Raw genomic sequence first — 21,224 nt, forward strand, 5'->3', positions numbered from 1 at the left:
CATTAAAATACATTATAATGTATGTCGAAAAAAGTCTTTCAAAAGTCATAGAATAGTATGTCCAAGTCCTCGTTTAGTATGTCCAAAAAAGTCATTGAAAAAAGTCATGAAAAAGTCTTAATAAAATATATGAAAAGAAATTCATAGTAATGAATGTCAAAAACGTTATGAAATAGTCAAAGAATAGCATGTTGAAAAGAGTTACAGTACAATGTATCAAAATAATCATTGTATAGTGTATCGAAAAAAGTCATAGTATGTTTAACAAAGTCATAAAAAGTCATAGTATAGTATGTTTAACAAAGACCCCACGTGAACTGTATGTTCGCCTAAAAGACTTGTTTTCGAAATGGGTCAAACCAGAACAGTCCACAGTGAAAGAGACATCTGAGATGTTGATTCTTGAACAGTCCCTGAGGATGGTGCACCCAGACCTGGAGGTGTGGATCCGTGAGCATGACCCCCGTACTGCAGAGGAAGCAGCTCAGCTGGCTGAAGTATTTCACAGCAGCCAGAAGAAGGACCAGACATACCATTTTGGCTGAGACACCAATTTAGCCCAGGGATGTAAGTCCACTGGGGGTGAGCGAGGCTCTGGTCAAGCTCAAGGTAGAGTTTTTTCCAGCAGTCGGCAGTTTCCATCTCGTAACACCAGCAAGTGAGACCCTGATAAAAGCACTGGATGTGCGATGTTACTTGTGTAATGGGGTAGGACATACCCAGTACTCTTGTCCATTTACAAACCAGACGGAGCCATCTCTCTTTTGTTCAGTCCCTACACAACAGGTCGTTTTAAAGTAGGGTCTTCCTTCTGTAGTGCACCTACATCTGCACTACAGAAGGAAGACCCTACTTTAAAACTTTGGATTGACGAGGAGACAGATGTTGAGGGAGTCAAGCATGGGCATAGCAGGGGCCAGCTACAGCCATTACCAATTACTGAAACACCTTTTGAAAGAATAGGCATGAATGTCGTGGGACCATTCGAGGGGAGTTATTCTGGTAACAGGTACATCTTGGTAATCTGTGATTATGCAACCCGCTATCCTGAAGCTTTCCCCCTAAAGTCTGCGAAAGCCAGAAATGTTGCTAATTGCTTTTTACAGCTGTTCTCTGGGGCAGGCATACCTAGAGAGGTCCTGACATGTGGGACTAATTGTATGTCTAGGTTGTTATAACAGGTCTACCAGCTGTTAGGAAGGAATTAAGACCACCCCTTTTCACCCCCTAGTCCAGTGGATCTGTCTCATCCGCCCACCTCCGAGCAGGCAGATGTGGGTAATAGTATAGTATGTTTTTTAAATATTCATAGTATAGTGTGTCGAAAAAGTCATGAAAAAATGACAGTACAGTAAGATACCAAATAAAGAGCAGCTTTGGAAGTAAGAGATCTTTTTTTGGATTGAGATCTAGTAACACACTGTCAGAATAGGAGATTTTAAACATTTTATTGTTCTCATTTTACCTCTGATGCAAAAAGATTCATTTATTAAAACTCAAGCAAACATTCTGGGATCATTGATCTCCATGTGAAGACTTGACACATTGATGGTAGACCACATGACTAATGGTCAACTCATGTCAAAGGATTTTAAATCTAGACCTGCTTTTTGAAATAAAACTTGTAGGATTAGCAATAGTTTATTTTAAGTGCTAATACTCTTTAAATACACTAGGTGGAGACAGATTATACAGTTGGAGAGAGTTTAAGCTGCAAAATGATGAATAAGTATGCAGCCAAACTATTTGAAAGAGATATAAAACCTTTATTCACATACAAATTACAAATATTAGGTGTGGCAGATGTTTGAATACAATTATTTTTATTCCTTTAAAATGGTGGATTAAAGTTATTTTTAATAGATCTGTATTTCACATTGTAATGTCTGGATTTTGTGTGTTTGATATGTCATCTGAATTTCCCAGCCTTTAAAGACGTGTGAGATTAACAGGGTTGGCTGTTGATGTTCATTAATAATCTGCCATGTGGGGCTTTGTATGGAGCTGTGAATGCACCAGGTTCCAGGGTACCATGTCCGTCTTCACTCACTTGACCCATGATAATGTAATTGCCACCTATAGGAAAAGAAGAGGGACCAGAAAGAGTGATAAGTATATATATTTTTGAGTCAATAGAAATGCTGATAATCTGTGGCGTATGTGAATGTAAATCCGAGATACCTTTGCGGAGCAACGGGCACTTCTTGCACTGCGACACCAGCTTAACAGACATGGTCTCTCCGACTTGCGTGATTGTTAGTCGACCTGCTTTGTAGGCCTTAATGAGGGAGACTCTGACATGAAGAGTACCTTGGGGCCCGGGGGCAAGAGAGGTCACCTTCCCGGTTACCACTGCAAAAAGGAGAGCTCAGTGAGAACACCGCATCGTATTAGTTACTTGTTGCATCACGTGAACGGTAGGAAACTCACCAAATTCACTGGCACAGAAGTTGGTCTTGATGGTTCCAACTCTTTTACAGGCTTTGGCACACAGAGGATTTTGAGGGACTAAAAACGCAAAGAATACCACAAAAATGAACATTAGATATACATCTTCTGCACATTGAAACACAAGCGTGGTGTGCACATAACTTCACCCACCAGGCCTCTTTCCCTTTGGCCTTGTGACGGGTACCCTCCTGTTCTGGCCTGTGGTGACCTGTCCATGGCCTCTCGTGGGTTTGACTGGTTTGGGTCTCATGGTGGGCGCAGGTTGCACATATTTGGCAGTGGGGATCGGTGGCTTTATGGTGGTGGCAGGTTTGACTGCAGGTTTTGGGGGGATGGCCCTTGTACCGGCTCCTGAGTTGAATGGTGGTATCTGAGAACCAGGTGAGACGCTGGTATAGCGGGCGAGGAATCCATCAGATGTCACACTAAGGTCAGACACGAATTGGACGAGTAGCACGTTGCCACTGGTAGTAAAGGGCCTGGACAGGAGACAGGTAGGAGGTGGGGTGGAAAAGTTAAGAGTGATCAACTTAAAATAGCTTTGAAGGCCAACCAACACCTTGATGGATCTCTGTCACTTACTGTGGGGCCTGATCGCCACAGTATCTTCCAATCAGCCGCGAATCATCCTTCTCCCCGCCGTTAAAGAATGCCACATAGTCAAACCGACAATAGGTGTCAGCCTCCAGAACAAACTTGTCAAAGTCCACCTGAATTACCTGGTACCCAAACAGAAATATGACTTTAAATGATCACTCTTAAACTGTTGTTTTCCATGTTGGGTGTGTGGAGACTTTGGAAAAGAAAATGTTTTCATGCTGGGAGTGTGTGTGCTGCCGACCATATCGGGCTCCACAGTGATGAGCCAGGAGCAGCTGGTCCCTGCAGGGTATTTCTTGTCAGGCCAGTTGGGCGTCATGACCTCACCCTGGCTTTTTGTCATCTTCCCCCCACAGAACTGCTGGTCTGAAACAAGTCGGGCACACTCCATGAAAACAATCAACGGAGACAACAGAGAGCACATACTAAGAAGTACGCAATGTACTGATTTTGTCAGGTAACTATTTCATGATAACATTTTGACTTTTAACTCAAAGTTCAAAGTTAAAGTTCTTGCACAAATAAGAGCTGGTATTCTTAATAAAGCTATTCAAATTCCCCAAGGCAAATTTATACATAAGGGAAATACATTTTGCAAGTTCAGGGGCAGGGCAGGAAACTTGGGGGGCCTGTGCATATGCTGCCTAATTGCATCCCCCCCCCCCCTTTCGCCACCTCATAGCATCAGTTTTTACATGTACAAGTAACCTGGTCTTTTCCCTCTTTATGATTTTGGTTTTTTTTATGATTTAATTGCAGCAGACATTACAGAGATAACAGTAAATGTTACAGTTCATGGTTTGTATTAAATCTACTTTAAAAATAATGTGACAACATACCATCGGCGTACGGTTTGGCTCCACTGAAATACGCCACGAACCCTCTGCCCTGCATCTCTGCATCGGACCCCATCTCTAGCATCATGGTGTTTGTGGTAGAAATAAGAGTACCGGGCCGGAAAGTTCCACAAAAGCGGCCTAGCTTTTGCACCAAGTTGGAATTGCCGTTGTACACATCCAGATAGTCGTAGCGGCATTGTGAGTCAGCCTCCAGGTCAAAAATGCGGAAAGAGAGCACGACCACGTTTCCCTCTGGGACCTGGAAACCAGATAGATTGTGAATGAGTCAGCCACTGAGACACTGAGTGAGGACAGAGTCAGTATTAAGACATGCTACAGGGTCAGTGACTCACGGTGATACGCCAGGTACATTTGCTGTTGGGTTTGTAGAAGCTTGGGAACCCTTCACTGCCAACAAAGCCTGAGTCTATGACCAGGTCTCCTCCACAGTAGAACACAGGCCTGTGAAGACGGAGACAGTAAGACAGCGGGGGACAGAATATCATGGACACTACTAATGGTATTGTAGGTCTATGAGACAATGGAATTGAATTAATACTAGCCCAGTTGCTCTCTGAAATTAGATGGCCTAAGTTCAAGAAATCAATGCTTCAGCTCTGTACGTTCAGATGAAGATGAGTTATTAACACAGACCCGTAAAACGTATATTATAATAATATGAAATGAAGAAAATAAATGATTAAATACCATTTTACAATAATGACCTAGTGAGAAACAATGAGCTATCAGTGGAAGTTGTGGGAGTTGCCAACTTCAAAACAAACATAACAAAGCTCCTTCCATGACCTTCTACATACATTACCTTATTTTGAAATGCACCAAAAACCTTGTTAGCTGGTTAACGATAGTGGTTTCTGAACACCAACACTAAAACGGACTCCTCAGAGTATAACTTAACACAATCCAATACTTCAAAGAAAGTGTTCCCGTGATGGAAAGATTCCTTTGGCTGCTGAAAATGTTCATACCGTTTCACCACGTATACTTTGACTATATTTAATCCAACCAACAAACATCAGAATCCACATAGAGTGTTAAATGAAGTTATGCCACAGCTCATAACGTATGATTGTCGTAGTAATTACAAAGTGTGAGTGAAATCCCTCTGGATGGGTGCCATGGTTTAGAATGTTAGGGGGCCGCTGTTTAAAGTCGTAGAAATAAAGATTTCTTTCCGGTTATAGCTGACAAGTACATTTTACAGCTGGCAGACTATTTAACACTATTACTGTGTTACTTTATGTAATACATGCTGTTGCTTTCCATACACTCACAGAGCTCACTGAATGTCAAAACTAAATTCAGGTTGTTGCCAGCTTGGATACCATCGACCCATTTATATACTTGTCAGCAAATAAGAATATGCCTGTTATGAATTGTTGTTTTGGGGCATTTTACAGTTTGTGGTGTGGAGACTTTTTGTTTTTAACTGAGAAAATGATGTTGTTTAAATGATTCACATATAGGAAGGGAGAAGAACATGAAGGGAGCAAGTAAGAAAAACATTTTTCAGCCATCCCCCAATCTGAAGAAGTAAACCTAAACTCAGAGGCAATGGAAAGAAAAACACAAACTACGATCTCACACAGCAGAACCCCAGCAAAGTCAGACGCTTGCTGATTGAAGCCAAGATGTCCAGAGTCGGAGCCAAGCTGTTCTGATTCGACCCCATAGGCAGACTCCAAAGCATTAACATCTGTGCTGCTCAGCCACTGCAGACTCGTGCCTCACATCATGAGCCAGAAACCAACGGGACAACTCTGTGCCCAATCAAACAAGGAACTGGAAAGAATTTGCTTCGAGAGACGGAAAAGAATTTCAGTCGTCAAGTTACAGGCTCTTGTGAACTCAATTTGTTGATTTTTGTTCATACTAAGAATAGGCTCATCTAAAAAATCCCCAAAGCCACATATATTAAGATTAGAACTGATTTCAAGCAGCCACGTTTCTCAAAAATACTATTACATTGTCCTCACCTGGTGTAGTTGCTCTCCTGAGCCTTCGTCCATCCTAAACTCAGAGACAGGAACAAGAAGAGACCCCAGATGCAGTCCACATGTGTCATGATGCAGCGTGCACATAAAGCGAAGCAAACTGAAAAATGAGCCAGCAGGAGGCAGGAGGTGAAAGACGGGGGAGGCCGCTCGCTCAGGATGGGCGGAGAGAGGGAGTGAATGTTGGGAGCCAGATGTTTCACCATAATAACCCTGGTTTCAATATAACGGAGGGGGCATCTAGGACAGAGGTGCAGAGGGAAGTAGTGTCAGAGGTTGTGGTTTGGTTGAGGCTTTGTGGACATTCAACTGTTTACAGCGGATGTTTCTGGTTCTCTACATGGCTGAAAGTTCAGTTGAAGAAGTGTAAATATGGTTAAGATGGCCGTTAAATCTATTGACGTCCATCCTGAGTGTCTGGCTGGTTATTCGGGTGCACAGGTGGGTGCAGAGCCTGAGGCTCTGTGGGATGTAGCACGCAGCTCGTAGGGCCATCCATCTTTACATTCCACAACAGCATTGGGAGACCTTTCATTTACAAAACAGATTATTTTCCTGATAGAATGATTAACTTTAGCCATCTGTAGCGTAAACAAAAATACATACAAGGAGCCCAAAAAGGATTTAGACAAACAAGTATCATACAACTCATGATCTCGTTCCTCTTACCGTATTTCCCTAAGCCCCAGGGGCTCCTTTGGCTCCAAAGCCTCTGAGCCAGAAAGTGTTTATATGCCCCCGCAATCCACCAAGGCAAGGATAACACTCTAGAGGGGGGAGTGTTCTTTCACTGTTAAGATTCACTGAAGAGAAAACCCTCTAGCCTACATTACTGAGGCCTGTGGAGGGGATGGCGTTACAATAATGCTACCAAATCAGCCACTTTTCCAGACTACAGAGCTGCAACACTGTCTGGAGCAGTCAGGATGGTCAGCTTATTTAAACACGAAGCAGAGTTTGTACAGAGAGGTTGTGTCTCAAAGTGCATGTGGCAGCCGGCATATGACTTTCATCACTTTGAGAATGAACTGCTCATAGTGAGCAGGAGACTTGAGCAGTCCTTAGTCCTGCTGCGCTGTGTTTGTTTTGACCCAGAGTCCTGATAAGAGGCAGCAGAAGCAGGAATGCACTGACGTGCTGAGTCTGCTGGGGGGCGGACAGCGTCTGAGCGTGCACAACTGTGCAGCCGCTGCCATTATGTGTGGGAGTAACAGTGACCTTTACACTTAGCGAGAATCCAAGCCACGGGTGTATAGTTTCTGCAATAACTCTTGATGAACCCATCGAGTTGGACGTGCATTCCTTCTGGAGAGTCACAGGGAATAGCAGTGGGGGAGTAGATGAGTAGTTGTGAGGGAGGGGGGGGGGGGAAGACGATGGAGTAACCAGAGAAATGGAACAATAAACTTCAAACGACCAGACAGAGACACGGTCTAACTGAGAGAAAAGTTGTTTTTGGGTGCACTCTGGAGTTAGGTCATGCTCATGCCTCCCGAAAGCAACAGACGACTGTATTATTATTATTACTCTCCTATTATGTCAAAGATAATCCCTCAGATTCATTAAAAAAAAACACTGTACAATGCGACACTGTGCTTGAGAGGTGGAAAAACAAAATGAAAAGGAATGCGTGCAGTTGCGCAAGTCCATTTGGGAAGGTGGCGGACCGAAATCGCAGACCCGTCTGTTCTCTGTAATTGTGGCTCCTCGCAAATTTACTCTCCGTTTAAAATAAGACGAGTCTTTCCATTTCACAGTGCACTTGGCCAAAGTTCATGTGACCTCAGCAATAAAAAGAAATACATGCACGGATATGAAGATTTGATGAGAAATGATGTGCGTGGTGATAATGAGACATCCATCATGAGCATTACAGATGGAGCCAAGCAAGGACGACCGACTGTAAGTATGAAACATCAACATTTGTCATCAGCTTCTGACAGACTTGTCTCAAAGAGCTCATGTACTACACTTCATTGTGCACTCCGTGAGAAAGTGTGATATTGTGTGCTCAGTGCGAGGACAATGTGGAGGAAAGATCATAGCACCTCATGTGGCATGAAAACAGGGTGTTGCATTGAAGTGATATCTTGTAACAGGGACCCTGAAACACGCTGCATTCATCTAATAACAGCTACAATAAAGCGTACAGTATCACACTTAAAGCTGTGAGCCTTCCTTCATTTTTCATGGCAAATGCCCAGGAGACACATCACTATTTGCCAGTAAGTGCATGGATGGTAATGACAGTAGCATAGCTAGGAGAGTAAAACCCTTTCACAGTGGAAACAGCAATAGACACAAATATGCAGTGTTTAAAAAAGAAAGAAAAGCATCGTGGAAATTTAGCACATCCTCATGTGTGACTTGTTAACGATAAGGATGACTCATGGGCCAAAATAAAATTGTGGTCAAAGAAAAGGAATTGTTGTTGCAGTGATGTACTTTTACTTGCAAATACATAGAAAAGCAACCTGAGAGGTCTGTGCATGACGTTTTCCCCGCTATATTTACTGCATGCTCAATATGGTATTATATAATTATTGTATAATACCAACAGATCTAATACCAACTAAACTATAATCTCAATTGGGGGGTATGTGTTTAAACAAAAAGTAAACATTCAGGCTTTCCACACTGCAGCCCTTTCTATTCACTTTGCATCTTCAGCACAACCCTACAGTGCTGACAATGATGGGTTATCATGAACTATACTGGACACATACCTGTCTAACACAATAACTTGATCCACCAATCAATAATGTTTATATGTGGTGATGTTATGGGATGTAGACGTTAGGTGACATACATGTATGATGAATTCGCAGACATCTTTCCCTTCACACACATTTGTAGAGTGGGTTCATAACATGTATATGCTGACACCTGGTGGTGAATACCGGAAACTACAGCCTGGGTGGCGAAGCTGCTGTATCCGGTAACATATTCTCGTGGAGCTCAATTATTTAGCATGAATAAACCAAATTCCTCTTCACAAATAGTTATTCCCACTTACTAACGATGTGATACAACCAGACCAAACACTAGTAACGTTAGTTTCATCGTGATGAGAGCTTATTAGGCTTCGGCTAATGTAGTAGCACGGCGTGCAGCTTAGCCTCGCGTTATGTGGACCGACAAGTAGCCGGGGGCAGGGAGAGTATTTTGCGTTGACCAAGCAAGTGAAGAAAGAAACCGAGTGAAATGCCAGCGATGCAATGTGTCAGCTGTCCTCTAAGTCCATGTCCTTCACCAAGCTCCAAAAACCCGCTAACAGTGCACCAAACGAAGCCCTCCTTACCGTGTTGTTAACTAGCATTTTGAAGAGCTAGCAAAATATGTCCGGGTGTAACGTTATATGAAACGTATGAACTAAATATGTAGCGAAATAAGAGCAGGACATGTGATATGTATCAGGCGGAGGATGCAACATATTATTGAGCTATGGAGGCGACCATTGCCTGTAGTCTGTGGTAGCACTTCAAAATAAAAGTCGCCGGAAGTGACCCTCACTGGTGGCTCGTATTTCCAACAGACTACTAACCATAGCCAGTGACTGGAGCGTTTTTCTCTGCTACTGCACTTGACTTCTCTACCACGGTCTCCATTAGCCTACTAGTATTAGACTAGCGGTGGAATGAACCAGCACTGCTCCATCGTTCTGTGTTTGGCTGACACCTATCACTGAACTATTTAATGTTAATATAGCCTACTGCATGAGCCATGACAGAGGTTTAATACTTTTGAAAATCCTGCATGCACATATTGTTGGCATACACCATTCAACAATGTGAATGCTTCATCGATTGCAATACATTAGTTTCATTGTTTTAACATCTTCCAATACATATGGTACTTCATACTCTTTGGGAGAGGGGATTATAGGGTTGTCTGCAGATAGGTGGGACTGAGCACCACTTGTGTGCAGGCATGTCTAGACCTAAAGTGGTAGGCCTATGAGTGTGTTGGATGGAGGCAGGATGTGAAGGGCTACTGTAGAAACAGGACTGCCTGAAGTGACTGTAAATGCAGAAATATGCTCTTTTATGGCTCCAGGTCTCCATGTATTTTTTTAAACACACGTAATTAGTATAAATTAAAGGAAGAGGTCTATCTTTGTATTGATAATAAATTTATGCTTATTGACACAGGTCAGATAAGGTCCCAGAATTGCAGTCAAAATTGCATCTGCCCATTGTTGCACACCCACAAAGCACGTGAATCACACACAAAAGTACCAGTTGTCATAGGTACTGTTTTTCCAATATACATATATTTCATGATGTTCATCAATATAATAAGACATTGATAGATTTACACGACAATTATTTTATGTACTTCAGTTTTTCATTCAGTCTCCTTTTCTTTACGTCTTTAGTTTCTAATCCCATACCAAATGACAGCACAATAAATCGATCAATAAATAAGAGCAAAGAAAAAGAAGGAACAAAAGTAAGATAAAACTGAACACATTGCCCATGATCCTCCAGTCTTGTCCCTCCTGTAAGGCCAGATGACCAGGGGCAATATGGGCCTTCATCGCTGAAACCCCAGTTCCAAAGAGAAATCAAAATATTTCCTAAAAAATAAACAGATTTAAACAAAAAAATATATCTTGTAGATACAAACAGGAATCTGATGTAAATTGTAGAATCATTCTCAGCATTCTGGACAATTGAAGGTGAAAAATACTTTTTCCCCCATTAACTTCCCATTTTCTTTACCGTTACCCATCAGTGCTTACACATAAACAATTCAGTGACATCTGGAGTTATTACTAAATTGATGCAAAAGAAAAACACAATATTTGGTCCGAAAATAAAACCTATATTAAGTAGAATATTGTACGATTATAACCATCCAGTAAACATTCAGAGACTCAAAAGGTTCCCTCCTTTTGCTGCATTCATACCATTTGGGGTTGACGGTAAACGTTGGGGAAGATTTCTCCTGCTCTGTACATATCACATGACGCTTTGTTGAAAGATTGGATCTTCATTTGATCTCTTTCTTTCTGCTTATGTCCTTCCAAGTTTGAATCACAAGTTATATTTCAAACCTGGAAGAGGGTCTGAACCCTTTTTTCCGTGATGGCAACTTGCATTTTGGATCACCCCCCAAATGACCTGAACACAGCATTTAAGTTGAGATCGCCAAACGATTCTTGAGGTTGACATAAGACAATATTCTCCACCGAATCATGTTCCCATCCCACCAAAATGAATCACAAAAGAAAAAGTGCCACGGTGTTAAAATATATACGCACTTCGTTTCACACAGACAGTAAAGCAACAGAAAAAAGGGAGCACTCACTTCATTTTCACCATTGTGATCAAATTGGTTGAGCACTCACAACGGATTTATGGATTACGGATTGATGGATAACACAGAAGTCCTACCCCAATCAGTAGTGCCATTTCAGGTCATCCCACTGTGTGGTTAACTCCTGCAGGATGGCTCCAAGGACCACATTTGTAACCCTTTAATGATTTTCTATTGCCAAAAACCCAATTTTATACTTTGCTTATATAGTTTTGTCCTCATATATATCTTGGTAAATTGCTAATACCTTAAACCTGAGGATATAGGACCCCCTACCCCCCAAAACACCCCATATTACAACACCAAACAATGCAGATTTTTATAAAGTTTTTCACGGTTATTTTTGATAGCATATAGTTCGTTCATATGTCTTTTCATTTTAGAACTTGGCAGCACTATGGAGACAAAAAAGAAGAGTTGTGCTATTATTAGTTATAGGATCATGTGTCTTAAAACTTGTTTTAGATCAAAGAGGCCCTTCGGACCTAGATGCGCCATGGTGGGTCAGGCTGTATTTGCGATTTTGAAGTATGCGGCCCTCATGTTTTGGTTTAACTTGCATATGTTAGAATGGCACACTCACAAGCCAAACTGACACACCATATGACCAGTGTGCAATCGTCAAAAGGTCCCGTCATCTGTGGATAAATAGGGTAAGGGTATTTAAAACAGACTTGGATAGTTTGGATAACCTGTTTCTCTCCGCTTGTTTTTGATGGCAATTGGCAGCGTAAGCATGGAAATCTGGTCTTTGGTAATCTTCTGCAGTTTACTTTTGCTCTGTTTGGAAGAAAACATGGGAAGGGGAGGAGGGGGTTTGTTAAGGTTTGGGTCCTTCCTCATTAGAACTGGCCGGCAGATCTGTAACCTGTCTGCTTGTGTACTTCAGTGGTCAAGGAAACAACGTGCCCTCTCTGAGATTTAAGCGGCCTAATCTGTCGGGATAAACTGGGGACATTCCCGAGACAGAGCTATTCTAACACACACACACACACACACACACACACACATTGATGCACCTGCGCTGACACAGGAACACACACACAGACACACACACACACACACACACACACACACTGTAGGATTCTGAATCAGTGGGTTGAGCAAAGGGGGGCAGGTTGGTTTACTCAGCTGGTGGGGGAGATAAAAAGTCATGTTGAAAAGAGACAAGGCTACTAAGGCTTTACACACACTTCTTTTGAAATATTGTTGGTAGCTTCGTGATCTTTATCTTTCCAGCCTACTATAAGAACATTTTATACATTTTAGTTGAGTTAAATTGCTTCCTGTTCAGCATTTATTAATGCAGACTTGCACAAGCAAAAACTCTGTAAATAAAGATCTTCCTTAGGTGAAAGTAAAACAGTGTCAAATCAAGGAAATTTAACTTCAGGTTGATGTCATCTCATGTTCATGTGTACAAGGCCTTAGTTTGACTGAGCACTAAAAAACAAACAAGTGCATCGTATTGCCCTGCTCTTCCTGCTCATAAAGTAGCCAAAAGTAGTATACACAGGAGAAGATGCCAGACACATGTAAAAGAATGTTTTAAGACCAAACCAGCTTGGAAAGAAATCTGCAATAAGAACAGAAGCCTCTCCCTTGTTGCTTGGCAGTGTATAACGCACAGAGCTGAATTACAAAAAACACAGCAGACGGAGGTAAAGAGGAGCTTACTGCTGTTGGCAGCAAATAGTACTGATTGCACGCTTCCTCTCTACCTGTCTGTTTCACACAAAAATATACTATAATAAAAATAGAATCTATTATATTTAAAAAAGAAAAAAAGGCCTTAACTATAGGGAGAAACACTGAGACAGAACCACTGCGCTGGCAAAGACACTCTTCTTAGGAGTGCTACTATTCTTGAATAATTGCTTGTCGCGCTGCTTGTCGCTAACCTTCGACAGTACATTTCTGAGCCTATACCCCAAAGTTGCTGACCAAAAACTCAACTGTGAATTTGACATTATCCTCATTATCCTCTGTCCCTGTTCCTGGATTTGCAAATAAGGCGGAATTATCTCTTTTCTTTATATGTGCTCTTCGTGTGGAGAGGTTTTGCTGCATGAGGATCTCCTTTGGACGGGCTATTGACCAGCCAGACAGCGCCATCAAAAACAAGGTTGTTTGTGCATTTTTAAACAGATTCCTTTTCTGCAGTCAGCCACTCCCCCCTGCACAGACTAAAAGTGCGAGGGCGGATGTGACTGGAAATATTCTACGGTAACTAATAGAAGTGACTGGAGACTAAGGCTTTTTAGTGTCCATGTAAGTAACAGGCCAGTAAGAATTAACCGTTGCTTTATGGAAATGTATCAATTTATGCAACGGCCCCATTTTATAGAATTGGTTTTTTTAAGCCCCTATCCACAGTTTGACATTAATGACATCTCCACAGTATACTGTAGCCTACGTGTGATGTTAAAATAACATCACCCGTATTACAAAAGAAAATCATTTGGACAGATTGAAAGTCTAATCCTGTCTATCCAAAACTTACCCTTACAGCTATTAACTATTTTTTTCTCCTATGGTTTGTATGACCGACGTTTTCGACACAAGTTTCATTTTTTTCTTTTCTTAAAGATACTTACACTTATATGTGCTACGGTAAGACCATTTGCACTAGACTGCAACGAAGGAATGTTTTCGAAATAAGACACTACGTAATATTTAAATAAAAAAAGAAACATCTACAGACATTGGTCCGACTGTACTATGGCAGTTTTAGAAATGATCAGAAGAAATTGAGGTGTTCAAGCATGCTGACAGACGCAAGTGTTGGGGCGGTAAAGATGAACATTATTAAACGAGTGAAATGGAGAAAGAGAAACGGATACTGGGAGGATTGGATGAAGAGGGCTGGAAAATGATGGTTACTAGGAATTAGTTTAACAATTCATGCATTATTTGAATGTTTGATCAGTATGAGTGAGCATTAGCTCTTCTTAGAAAGCCAGCAAAGAAGCTAAGACTTGAATTCCGTGATGACATCAAGTTATAGAAATTTGGAGCTGAGGTAAGAGTAACCTGGGGCATTCTCAGGGGCAGTTTTGTGTGTAATAGCTCAAATGTGTGTAACTTGATGTTATCTCTTCAGTACAAGTTTTAGTTCTCCGGCTTATTTTGTACTTTCTTATTGGACACGAGTAACACAGATGAACCTCAAAAAGTCTTTCCGTAGTGAAATGGAGACGAACTCCATTTTGCAAAAACACATCGAAAAGAGAGAGTAAGCAGGGAGACAGACCGATGATGAAAACATGCAAGATACACATTTTGATTAATAGGCAGTAGTTAACGCTGAAGCATACATAAAATTAATACAAAAAATTAAAAAATACAAAATGCACACACACACGCACACATACACGCACACACATACACACACACCTACAAAACAGTATATATCAGAATAAAACTCTACAAAGAACTATATATATATCAATTATGTAACAATTATCGCCAAACGTTGCTTCCTTTTCTGTTGTTGCATCGTCACAAGTGTTTGGTTCTCAGTATGGCAGGTTAGAAAAGCCAAGAGTACCCAGAAAGGAAACGGGGCCACACACTCACAGGACAAATATTGACAGGGGTCCAGAGGCGAGGTGGTGGAAGTGGGGGAGCCATGGGGCCCTGAAGGTTTAGGGGTGTTATATATCGAGGCTAATCGGGAGATATATATAATAAATGACTTATCGTGGTTAATTTTGTAATCAATTGGAGGGTTTTTCTTCTGTAGCGAGGAAGGATTAGACTGGGGTAGGAGCAACTCTTCTTAGGTGCTGAAGTACACTGTAAAAAAGAAATGAAATGAAAGTCTTATTCATTATATCGCTCAAGTTATCAAACCAACATTTGCTGACAACAAGGTCAATCTTCATTCAGGCACATGCCTTATATTATACAGTACATATGTGTAGAATGTGACAAACTGTTTTAGCGTTGACTAAGTCCATTGAGACAACAATGAGAAATCTATGTGCACAAAAGTGAGAAGGATTCTTACCAATAATGACGATGAGGATAATCACGCATATCACACCAATTATAATCATCATCTGTAGTCAGTGAATTTTCAGAAAGAAAGTCATCAGAAAAGCAGTCAAATTTGTCATTATTTTGTCATTTGTTAACTTAAACGTGCAAAAACCACACCATCATTTCATCTGCTTCTGTCTGTATTGTTATTGGTGTTATTTTTCATTTGTGCGTAAACAGGGAGGTTTAAGGTTGCCTTCATGCACAGGTACTATTCAAGTCAGCATGTCTGCATGTCCTCACCTTGGCATTCTTCCACCAGTATTTATTCTTCAGTTTTGCAGCGCTGGTCTCAAACTGAGAGGCTCCAGCCTGCAGGGCGTCAGCCCTATCGTCCAGTTCTGACAGCTTCTGATCACGCTCCAGAACCTTATCCACGTTTACACGCATGATATCCACCACCTGAGGAAAGACACGCAGAGAGCCATGTTGTGCAATCAGCTCTCAGGACAGAATGGCTGTTGGATAAGGATTATGTTTGAAAGTCATTTTTTTCATGTTAAATCACAGTTTTAAGCTTTATATGAAGCTCAAACCCAGCCCTAACAATGATTTGTTCTTTTCCCACTTCAAATTTGCAAGCAGAGAAGATTGAGTTACCAGTACGTGCCCAATGAATTATGCTAAAACCGTAAATGTCTACGTCTGAGCCCGACAGCACGACTCTGGCTTTGCAGAGAAGCTTGTGCTCACCTCATCCACTTGTGCCTGTGTCTGCTGCAGACGACGGTTGCTGGTGAGGTTGGGGGGCTGATTCCCTCCATCTGCTCCAGGGGCTCCAGCTGGGGCAGACCTAGTGATACAAAAAAATACAAATATTTGGTTGTTGTGCAAAGCAAACTCATTTAGAAAAAAGTGAAGAAAGCCTTGAAAATACAATAATAACAACAACAAAAACTTCATGACAGAAGCATTCTATCTAATACAAAATACACATATTAAAAACATCACAGGGTTTATGTTTCGAGAATGAGTAATGGTCTCCATTTGCAAAGGAATTGTATAAAAGGACAGTAGTTTGGCTCAAATATAAATCGTTCAAGAAGTAAAGGAATACGAATGCTATCAGACATTAAGTTACACCATGTCTAATGGTCTAACTCATTACAGGAACATTATTAGAAATTAATAAAAATGGTTGCAATGTTTAAGTAAGTGTCTAACTCTGCCTGTCTCAGTTAAAGGTTTAGTTTAAACTCCTAAAATGTGATGCTCAGAGTGCTCAGTCTTCATTGAAATGCAGAATGGACAGCAGGCACAACAACCACACAAATCCAGCACAACAACAGTACGATTGATTAACCACAATTATGAAAGGAACAACAAGCCTGTCTGACATGATATTAAATGAGATATGATTCTCCCAACCAACTAATATCAGTTTACCTTTCATAATAAGATAGGCCCATATATCCATTAAAAGTCTTAACATAGTCTAAACATTCAATCTTAAACATTCTGCAACTTAACGTAGCAGCAGATACATTTTTTAAAACGCAAACGACAAACGCTTCAAGAGGCTTAAAATACTTCAATGTTGCATGTCGTGTTGAGTAGCACTGCATGCTTTATTGCTATCTATAAATGCAGAGACTCAATCAATACAACAGACAAACTGTCTCTAAATTTAGAGTGTGGCATGGACTAAAGGCTGTCGTATCTTCTGACAAAGTTAGCTGAGTTGTAACTCGGCTGCTCTGGCAGTGTGAGAAAAGACTCTGCATAAAGGTCACCTCTACACGCTCACATGTCACTAATCCTCGAAGAAATCCTTTGGAATAGTTGGCCCGATGGTGCCGGTGGTCCCTGTCAGCTGCCAACCAGCCCTAATAGACACTGACAATATATCCCCCCCCCCCACCGAGGATACCTGTGATATATACAGTAGAATGTTGAATTATTATTACGCGTTTCATACAAATAACATAAATTGTTTCAGTTCTTGAGACCAGAATGATTATCACTCTACAGCAGCATGTTCACAAATCAAAAGATGTGTTGAGTAAAGAGTTGTCCACATGCCTTATACTAAACACTATAACTCACTAATGTAATCTATGTCATCACTGTATGCTCCTTTTCAACTTGCCAGCACGAGTATCACCACAGAGGCGGAATGTGTGCTGAGGTTCACGCCATCATCACCAACCGGGAAGAGTTGCTAGTGCAGCCGCACGATTTCTCATCAGCCGCTTTCTCATCAGCCGCCACATCCCGTTTGAGGGGCAAACTGGACGAGTTCAGAGTTTGGTGCACAATCTTCATTTTTAATTCAAAATGGTGAACTGAATCTGCCCCACTGATTATGCCACATGGGGTAGTAATATCACCACCTGTCTACTGATAGATGTATTAGTTTCAGTGAAACAGTCAAGAGATATTTGTGGTGGATGTAACACAGCATCTCACTTGTCTCAAAGTGTCAAAAATGCACTGTTGTATGAGGTGGTAACTGAATAAAGAGAGCAGATACTTCAGCTTCACCCTATTTCAAGACAATAATGAGGGGGGGAAAAACAACAGAAAATAAATAAACAGGAATTCTCTTTTCAATCAAACATCACAAATTCAAAAAGAAAAAAAGCCCTTTGATCTGTTAAAGGCACAGCGTGTTACTAACCGAACACGCTGGATCTACAGTCCACCGATAATGTCAGATTTGCAATGAAAGCGCAATATATTCAACCCTCTTTAAAGACACATAGAACAATAACAAATAGTCATGTGGTTTCCAAAGAGGGCTCCTGTGACATTGAGGGGTCTGTGCAAGGTTTTCAGGGGTCTCTGATGAAATGAGGAATCATACAAACACGTATTATCTCACACCCTAGTGTATCCTAAAAGTATAGACATGATACCAATCCCATTTTACATTTGATTTAAACTACTAGGCTATACTTCATTTAGCTTTTTTTCTGTTTTTCTTTTGGGGTCACTGTGATGAAAAAGCACACTGTCTGACTTTGAGCCCTGGAGAGCGACATTTCAGCACTGGACAGCGCCACATCATTCTACCCCATTCTGTTTGATGCTCCTGAACTGGAGCCCGACCCACAGCGCTCACTGGTTTCCGTTTTTCTTTTACTCTTTTTTTTTTTTTTTACCGTATACACACCAGGCCTACATAACGTCCTGTAGGACATCACGTTCCACGACGAGCACGACTGGGGGCCTGTAAATACAGTGGAAGCCTACACCGCACATCGAGGGCGGGGAGGTTCCTTGTGGAGGGGGGAGACTGGATTCCAAGCACTTGTATGAACAATTGTCACCAAATGTTGGTGACAAATGTAACTTGCAGCGCATCGAAGGAGTGTTAACAAACGCGTCGACACGGTTCAATGACATGTCGTGCGTGGGCACCAGTGCTAAACTGCCTGCTATGCAAAAACGAAAACGAAAAAAGAAACCCGACAGACGAGTTTGTCACGGCTATCTTTACTTAGCCTACCCTTTAGGCTATGTTTCTATCATGTGCAGTCGAAAACAGAGAGGGGACAAATAAGGCTCATGGAGGGAGACACACTAAGGTTGATGTGTCCGTTAAGTCCCAAAACAGCCTGAAATATGGGGAGATATATGACTGTCCGCCCTCGCACGACAATCGACGACATACAGTAGGAGGCTAGGCTATCCCCCCCACCCCCACCCCCCGCTGTGGGTTGCAAATATCACGTCAACTAGGCCTAAGCCTACTTCAGAGCTAATAATACCATCGTCTATATAAAGGTCCGTGGAGTATTCGTCGAATAATGTCGACGCGTTACATGTTCAACATTGTGTCCTTGCTGTAAGCTTCACCGTCACCTGTGGTTCAGCGACACACACGCACACGCACACAATGAAGGACTGTAAACGTTCACAAAGGACAACAACAAAAAGGCTTTATTGTGCGTGATGTTTTTCTTCGTGCGGGTTTAATTAGCCTGTGGGGTTATCGCGCACAGACGGTGTCCTTTACATAAAATCCAAACCAGTCCAAACTGGAAAAAGATGCGTGCGTGCTGTCTCCGGTGAAAAAAAGCTCCAGACGACGAAATAAAAGAAGGCACGCGACAAACACGGGGCTCATTTACCGTGTAAACGTAATAAATAAATCAATAAAATAAGGCTGATAATGTGTTTAAAGCCGATACACCCTCCGTCTGCTCCAAGGTTAGGCCGACGCGCTAGCCTCTATCACACGATCGGATGATATGAAATGAATAAAAGGTGTCAAATTAAATTCAACAGCAGAATATATTAATGATATACCGACCAACGTGACTCCAGTGAAATAACCTGAGTATTTGATGGCAAAGACACACAACAGACCATCCAGACACCATTAATCCCGGGTAGCCTGCCAACACCAGTCGTGAGGACGAAATTGGAATTCATAAATAAATTAGGGTTTAAAATAAGAGCTTTAAACGATGATGTACTCACATTTTCCTGGTTGTGTTGGCTGGACAGCTGTGCTGAAATCCGGACTGGAAATGTTAGCGCGGACTAAGTGGCTGGCAGATGGATGTGGATTGCCTTCTGCGCTCCTCTCGACCCTCTGGCACCCTTTGGTTGCTTATCGTGGCGTTTCCCTGCCTATATAGCCGAGGAGGAGCACTGGCTTTGTAGCTGCCACAGAGATATGTTTTCCCCTTTCGCTACAAAACAACTCTTCCCTCTCTTCCTAGTTCTACGGAGATGCGGCACCTGCAGGCTGAACTGGAGCCCGGCGCTGTCGGGGTCCGTGTAGTAATGAAGGTGTAATAAACAGCCGCCCGGATTAAGGTGGACAAAGATGGCTCGGTGACGTCAATCGAGGCGAGTTTCATGTTGAAATGGGTGACCGGAGACTTCAAAATAACAGCGTTTTATCGGCCGGGACAGCGCTGATTTGAACGTATGGGCGCTGTTATTGGGACTCTGCGCACATTTTCTTGACACACATTACATGTCATGCTCGTGCTTTGGGTTTAAAGCTTCAGCAAAGGAGCTTATTTTGACTGCAAGTCTGTGTGTCAACAAAATGGCGTTCCTCGAAAGGGGGTGTGGCGAGTTTGGCAGTCGGTGTTTGATTCTCTGTCATAGTAAATATGGAGAGGGATCTAGTGGGAACGGAACCCACCTGACAGCATTTAGACTTTTGTTTGAAGAACAAGGTTTCATTCTTATTTCAGGCGGCATTGCGTTCAGTTCGCTGCTGGTAATTACTCTGATGTAAATCATTTGAGAATAGAGTCTCTTAAGGTCATGGGGACTCTTCTATAGCACCCAATAATAAATGTACGTTTTTCCCCCTAATTAGATGAATAATAGCCTATTTACTAACTTTGTGTATTAAAAAGTTGAATTTTTAAAATGTATATATATGATGGGCCATAATATCTTTTGTTTTCTTTGTAAACAGGTGTCTCTAAGCCAATAAGGAAATACATATACAAATGTTTCTTCATTTGATTGTGTGAATTAAATTTCCGATTAAATTGTTGTTTTTTCTGTGATGTTAGTGGTCCTGAACCTTTATCTTCTTAGGCAATGCCAGAGAGTCAAGATCGAAAGACGATGTCGATTTACAGAGGAACAATTTGTTGAATTGCTGTAAAATAAACCAAAAGCAACTGTCATTAAGTACAGGGTCAAGTCAACACTGCTTGGACAGATTTCTGGATGCAAAAATACAGTGTCTCATGAAAAATGTTGTGCATAATAATCCCAGAGGGAGAGATACTTCATACTGTTGATATTTGTTTTGTGCCTCCATGTTTACTGTTGTTGTGACAACGAACACTGGAAATCCAATCAGTCAAACATCCAGGTACATATTTAACCTACTGAACCTGGCTTGACCTCACTGAAATCACACGTGAGTTCGTAAATCCACTCTCACTCTGAACCCTTGCGAGACCAAATACGATTTAGTTCACTGGAATTGTTTCTTCTTTCTTATTCAGTGTAAAGTTGACTCTCTTGT

At 41.7% G+C, this 21,224-nt stretch overlaps 2 protein-coding genes across 3 annotated transcripts; both read right to left on the bottom strand.

Moving 5' to 3' along the window:
• Positions 1-1,598: 1,598 nt before the first annotated feature.
• On the bottom strand, positions 1,599-6,126 carry pcolcea (procollagen C-endopeptidase enhancer a). Its single transcript, XM_079284126.1, has 9 exons — positions 5,888-6,126; positions 4,244-4,352; positions 3,891-4,149; positions 3,293-3,417; positions 3,034-3,170; positions 2,602-2,930; positions 2,431-2,508; positions 2,182-2,352; positions 1,599-2,076 (listed from the first exon to the last, which is right to left on the bottom strand). Exons 1-9 carry the CDS (start codon positions 6,109-6,111, stop codon positions 1,946-1,948), a joined length of 1,563 nt encoding a protein of 520 aa, XP_079140252.1. The 5' UTR covers positions 6,112-6,126; the 3' UTR covers positions 1,599-1,945.
• A 4,030-nt stretch (positions 6,127-10,156) lies between these two features.
• LOC306788495 (vesicle-associated membrane protein 2-like) lies at positions 10,157-19,909 on the bottom strand. 2 transcript variants are annotated; one of them, XM_079284042.1, is made up of 5 exons: positions 19,700-19,909; positions 15,965-16,064; positions 15,515-15,673; positions 15,240-15,291; positions 14,892-15,025 (listed from the first exon to the last, which is right to left on the bottom strand). In XM_079284042.1, coding segments are annotated over exons 1-5 (330 nt in total). In that variant the 5' UTR covers positions 19,702-19,909; the 3' UTR covers positions 14,892-15,008. The 2 variants fall into 2 exon arrangements, with proteins under 2 accessions (XP_079140167.1, XP_079140168.1); XM_079284041.1 differs by lacking the exon at positions 15,240-15,291 and having other exon boundaries at positions 10,157-15,025.
• Positions 19,910-21,224: the final 1,315 nt, after the last annotated feature.

The sequence above is a fragment of the Melanostigma gelatinosum genome (genome assembly GCF_949748355.1).
Source record: "Melanostigma gelatinosum genome assembly, chromosome: 14".
Taxonomy (NCBI): domain Eukaryota; kingdom Metazoa; phylum Chordata; class Actinopteri; order Perciformes; family Zoarcidae; genus Melanostigma; species Melanostigma gelatinosum.